The sequence below is a fragment of the Cannabis sativa genome, chromosome X (assembly GCF_029168945.1).
Source record: "Cannabis sativa cultivar Pink pepper isolate KNU-18-1 chromosome X, ASM2916894v1, whole genome shotgun sequence".
In the NCBI taxonomy this organism is placed as follows: domain Eukaryota; kingdom Viridiplantae; phylum Streptophyta; class Magnoliopsida; order Rosales; family Cannabaceae; genus Cannabis; species Cannabis sativa.
The window spans coordinates 52,511,614-52,518,015 of NC_083610.1; the positions used below are offsets into that span (position 1 = coordinate 52,511,614).

At 32.2% G+C, this 6,402-nt stretch overlaps 1 protein-coding gene across 3 annotated transcripts; it reads right to left on the minus strand.

Annotated features, from left to right (window-relative positions):
• Positions 1 to 1,915: 1,915 nt before the first annotated feature.
• Positions 1,916 to 6,123, minus strand: LOC115694716 (gibberellin 20 oxidase 1-D-like). 3 transcript variants are annotated; one of them, XM_061105385.1, is made up of 4 exons: positions 5,233 to 6,123; positions 4,462 to 5,068; positions 4,012 to 4,333; positions 1,916 to 2,436 (listed from the first exon to the last, which is right to left on the minus strand). In XM_061105385.1, exons 2-4 carry the CDS (start codon positions 5,043 to 5,045, stop codon positions 2,164 to 2,166), a joined length of 1,179 nt encoding a protein of 392 aa, XP_060961368.1. In that variant the 5' UTR covers positions 5,046 to 5,068; positions 5,233 to 6,123; the 3' UTR covers positions 1,916 to 2,163. The 3 variants fall into 3 exon arrangements, with proteins under 3 accessions (XP_060961368.1, XP_060961367.1, XP_030477668.1); XM_061105384.1 differs by having other exon boundaries at positions 4,462 to 5,077; XM_030621808.2 differs by lacking the exon at positions 5,233 to 6,123 and having other exon boundaries at positions 4,462 to 5,187.
• Positions 6,124 to 6,402: the final 279 nt, after the last annotated feature.

Below are 6,402 nucleotides of genomic sequence, written 5' to 3' on the forward strand. Positions count from 1 at the left end.
GTTAAAAATGAGGAATGATGGATGCTAGCTATTATTTTAGTATTTTATTGACTTACTAAATCTATCTATTCGGTGATTACATAACTGTGGGGATATTATTATTCTTTTATATTGATGAGTGGTCCTGATTTTGGTACTATTATTTTCTTATTAATATAGGAGTTAATCCATTACTTTTAAATTAGTATTTTGTGATATAAATTAAAGGATCATTTATAAGTTTTATCTTCCTACAAGGGTCAAAGTGTGACCTTTAACCACCTAAATTATGGATATTACATATCTACCACGGCCTAGGGCTCGGGTCGTGACAAGAAGAAAAAATGCAATAGACATGACTTCGATTCCCACTAGGGGTGTACATCAAACCGCCCGCACCGCAAAAAATACGGTTTGAAATTCTTCGCGGTGCGGTTGCGGTTTGAATTTTTCCCAAATCGTGCGGTGCGGTGCGATTTGCAGTTTTGAATTATTAAACCGCGATACAAACCGCACCGCACCGCATGTTTTAAAATTTTAATTTTTATATTTATTTAATTAAGCCCATGCATATGAGCCCAACCCAAGCCCATAAATCTTAGGGCAAAACCCATAATTCTTCACAAACCCTCTCTTCTTAGCAACAAACCCAAGCCCATCCATGTGTATTGAAATTTGGAGTTGGAAGTTTTTATTTGTTTTATTTTTAATCTATTGCTGAAAGTATGTTAGTTGTACATTTATATTGTTGTTGGAATTTAATTAGTTTCAAGTTTGTTATTTTGATTTAGGTGTGTTGTTGAAACTTTAAAAAGATTGTTGACTTATTGTTGTTGTTATAACTTTTATTAGTCTCAAGTTTGTTGTATTTTCTTAAGTGTTTTGGAATAATTATATTAATGATAGTTTAATTATTTTATGATGATTTCAAAAAAAAAAAATTGTGATAGTTCAAACCGCATAAACCGCAGAAACCACACCGCACCACCGCATCATTTTTTGCGGTGCGGTTTTTGCAGTTTTTTAGTATCGCGGTGCGGGTGCGGTTTGGAAAATTAGAAAAACTGCATGTGCGGGTTGATTTGAAAAAATGGTTAAAAAACGCACTAGGGGTGTTCATCAAACCGCTCAAACCGCTCAAACCGCCCGCACCACACCGCACCGCAAAAAAAATGCGGTTTGAAATTCTTCGCGGTGCGGTCGCGGTTTGAATTTTTCCTAAACCGCGCGGTGCGGTGCGGTTTGCAATTTTGAATTGTTAATATGCGGTTCAAACCGCACCGCACCGCACCGCACATTATAAAAATACTAATTTTTATATTTATTTAGGTCCAATATGTGAATGTCCAACCCAAAGTCCACTAATTATTGTATGGTTGAAACTTAATTTTTTTTGCATTTTTATTTTGAAGACTTATGGTATTTTTGATAAGTGTTGCTCAAATTTTGTTGTATTTGTGATAGTTTAATCATTTGGTCATAGTCCAAACCACAAAAACTACACCGCATCACACCATTTTTTGGGGTGCGGTTTTTGCGGTTTTTTAGTTTCGCGGTGGGGGTGCGGTTTGGGAAATTAGAAAAACCGCATGTGCGGGTTGGTTTGAAAAAATGGTCAAAAACTGCACCACCCGCACCGCGAACACCCCTAAACCGTACCACCCGCACCGCGAACACCCCTAATTCCCACCTCCCCGACGACAAAGACTCAGGGAGAAAGAGGTCAACCCAGGAGAGAGAGAAGTGTGAGACAGTGGACGATCAAAAACTCGGACCATTGTATGATAATTGATCATAATTAAAATCAATAATTTTTATTCAATGTATAATACCTCAGTAATTTTTTGTGTATTTTTTTCTTTGTTGGAAAAGAAATTTTAAACATTATAAAGGATTGTTCTATTTCAATTTTGAGGCCAGTACAAAAAATTCATAGTGAGAATTGAAAGAAGTGCTGATCAATTTAGCATTTTATTTATTTTTTTTTTAAAAAAAACAAAAATCTTCCCATGGAAGAAGTCACTATATCTAGCTAGCTGACTTGGCCTATTTATTGTTGGTGGGCATGAAAGCCTTATTTAATTGGGTGGGTGAATAAAGAAAGGACAGGTGGCCTATGCGTCCCTAGATAGAGTGACATAATCTAGTTAAAGACAAAATCCAAATCCAAGATAATTGAAAATATCAATCGAAGGAGGTGGGCAGTGGCAGCTGGCGGTTGATGAAGTTTTGGAAGGTAGCGTTATCAGATCTGTAAAAATGTTTAACGAAATGAAGCAATTCGGACCATGTGAAGTTTGGGTACAGTCTTGTTTCTTCTCCCAACAAAAGTTCCTTGGGGGGCCTTACCACCTTGTCTTCTTTTGGGCACAGAAAGAATGCCATTGATTTTCTCTCCTTGTATTTGTTCACCACTGCCCTGTGCAGACTACTCTTGTATTTTCCATTGCTTAGTGCCTACAACAAATATAACATACATACATATATAATAAATTAATTTATTAAAATTACTCTATATACTATTTTTTTAATATTATTATTATTATTTTTTTAAAATTTACGATTTGAGTTTCTAAATTGGTTGCAGCGCTAGTTGCAATAAGGATTTCTATACGAATTTTTATTGCAATTTAGATTACAATGCTAGTTGCAATAAGAATTTCTATGTAAAATTTTGTAAAAATGAAAAAAACTATTTTAAAGTGTAAAAATTAAAAAACTCCATTAATTTATTACATAATCTACTATATATTTATTTATAATATATATTGTGGTTTATTTATTATGTAATAACTTACTTAATTAGCTATATCATTTTCATCATCATACGTACTCTCTCATCTCTCTTTATATCTACACATATATATTTGGTAAAAGTAATTTTTGTCTAACATTTACATAATAAGAAAGTGCCAAAAAATGCGGACTCAGTGCCAAAAACTCTTACGTCGCATGGGCGTAAACAGCTTACTTAGGACTGTTAGTTGCATCGTAACATATGTGTAGAACCAAATATAAGTGCCAAGGAAACTTTATATACGTTTACTCATTTATCTTTCCTTATTAAGAAATCGCATGATTGAAACATTATATAATTATTACTTTTTAAAAAAATATAAAACAATAAGTAAAGGAATTTTTTATTTATTTTATGTTTATTTATAATTTTATGGCCTAAAATTTTTAATTACAAAAATATATTTGTAAAATTTAATTTAAAATTACAAAAAAAAAAAAAATACTTTGCTCACTAAAAATAATAAAAAAAAACAATTAGAAAAAACCAGAAATCAACTTCACGACAATTATAAATCAAACATAAATAAGTTATAAATTGTAATAAAACAATTATTAAACCTTAAAATAATAAAAAAACCGTTTATTTGAAGAGGTATTTTTGTAAATAAATTTTTATTGTAATTTTCTTTTTATTTTTTGTAAATAAAAACGGTTTAAATATGAACTTTTTTTTGTGTTAATGTATTTTTGTAATTTATTTTAAATTTTAAGTCTATTATGTAAATTTTTATATGAAAAATAATAAATTTTTTAAAAATTCCATAGCACTCACAACAAGAATATGAAACTTAGTACAATGTTTGGAACGCCGTATTAAGTCGTATTGTATTGTATTGTATTATATTAAATTGTATTTTATGCAATAGTTTTATATAAAACTATATGTGGTATTAACTTTTATGTATACCTAAATATATAATATTTTAATATAAATTAAAGTTTAACATAATATTATATAAAAATATGATATATAATCCAATTCAATATAATACAATACAATACAATACGACCTAATACGACGTAGGAACCCTATATGTTTTGAATAATTCGAAACTATTTCAAGCTACGTACCTTAACTAGTCTATCCGTCTCAACTAGCAATAGTGGTTTATGAAACCGTATAACTTAATAATAAACTAATAATAAGCAAGTTTAACCTAGAATTAAATGTAAGACAGTTATATAGATCGCATTTTTTTTAATATATATGTATACATATTATTATTTTCTGACCATGAAGGTATCACCGATGTTGATGACGAGGGCAGCTTTGAGAGGTGGGACAGAAAGCCATTTGTTGTTATGGAAGACTTGAAGGCCTGCGACTTGGTCTTGGTGAAGTATGGTAAGAGAGGTGGGATCACAATGAGCACCTGTTCCCAGCGCCAGATTTGGTTGCATACAAGGCGGGTAGTAGTTGCATCTCATAATGGACCTTCCGTCTTCGAAGAATTTTCTGTACTCCATTCTGTCTATTCCCAAGCTTATAGCTAGCAATTCCATTATCTCCAAACATAACTTCATCATTGCTTCACAATACAATTGATACACCATACTAAATACAATACACACCACCCAATCCAAGTAATATATAATTAATCATTCATAAAAACAAAAATAATACATAAACGTATACGTTTGAAATATCTATACATATACATATATATATATATACGTACATACCCTGTGTTCTCAAAATCCTCGCCAAAAGTGGAAGAGAAGTAATGTTGGACGATGGGAACGGAGGAGTCCTCATGAAAGCCAAATGACAGCGTTTCCTTCCACGGAAGTGTGGAGGAGAAGCGCTCTGCATGAGCAGCTGAATAGCCGGAAGAACTACCTGGCTTCGTCAATGCCCTAAGCTTCTCACTCACCGGAAGCTTAAAGAAAGAATCCATGTGCTGCTGCGCCAGCTCAATTAGGTGAGGATCTACTCCATGGTTGATAACATGGAAAAATCCATGGCTCGAGCATGCTTCTTGAACAAACTCGGCAGCGACACGTGTCTCGGCTTCGTCACCTTTGAAGAAGCCTTTTAGATCCACTACTGTTGCTTTCAGAAGCTCCTCGGCATCACTGCTCGATGGCAAATCTCCTTCTGGCCATATGAAATTGGCGGGAATGTTGTTTTGATCTCGAAGAAAAGACAAATCGAAAACAGTAGTGTTATTATTATTATTATTATGGTCTTTTTCATGATCATGGTGGTCTTGAAGATCGGCAACTGGACGAGAAAATAGTGTAGTGGTGGCTGAGGAATAATCCATGATCAATTACGTACGGTATTACTCTGCACGAACTAAGAAGAACACAAAAAATAAATGGATTATATATGTACGATGTAGCTATTTATGTATATAATTATCGAGATCAATTCAGCTATAGAAGATTAATTAATGATAAAATTGTTAGGAATAAGCTAGTATAGTAATTATATAATCATTTATTACGCACCTTGGCGAAAAGCAAGGAGCATGTACTCAAAATGTGAAGTAATTAATGAAGGTATGTACGCTGATCGATCGTGTCAATATATAACGAAAGATGAGAAAATTAATGAAGTAATTATATTGTTTAATTTTATGAACAGATTTTGTCACGTATACTAACAAAATGTGAGATCCGTTCCATCCTTTTACAGTAATGTATCAGCACACTTTCACATGTACATCTACATGATGTTTGATGTTTCTCATTTATTTGTATAATCATAATATCTATCATTTTTTTTTTGGAAAAAAACAAGAGGGAAAACTACCATGTATTAGTTTGGATTTTTACATATAAAAAGCAAAGTTGTTCAAATTATAGGATTCATTATGCATAAATTTATTGTGGTGAATCCTTACTTTCAAAATAGGTTGTTACAAGAGTAATAATATCTAAGAAACAGAATTTAAAAAGCCACTAAGGCTAGCTTAGTAGTGACGGAGGGATGAGAAAAAGGAAAAAGTTACGGGTTCGAATCCAAAACTTTTAAATTATCAAGCTATTAATTGATTGTAAAATACTATTACGCTACACTAAAAAAAAACAAAAAACATAATTCCGAATTAAAACAAATCACAAAATTAAAACTTGAACTTAATTGAAAATTAGACAAAAAAAACTCAACTCAATAATGAATGAATGATGGATCTTTATTTAATAGGAATAATCAGTAGTACATAATAGAATGAGCCCAAGATTCAAACTCAACACAGTAAAGTATTACAAAGAAATATCTCATATTGAGGGAAATCATTTCAAGAGGGATACTCCCTTTTACATCCCTTCACACACACTCACTACAATAATTTTACCTTTTAATTACATTAAATGATAACATTTTAAAAAAAGATGTTACCAGTTACAATAGCCCAATTTGAAATATTAATATTGAGCCTTAAGATTATATGTTAAAACTATTATTGGGCTTTCTCTACAGTAGCGCCCTTTCTCAGTTCATATCTTTCCTTCCGACTCAAAATCTCATCTGTTGATCTACTTCCCTCTCTCGATCTCTTGATGGTTCCTCTCTCTTAACTGTCGGCAGCGACAAAGCAGCGGCGGAGGCGTCTCATCGAAGGTAATTTATTTTTTCCTCTATACTCTCTACTTAGATATATTATATATATATTGATC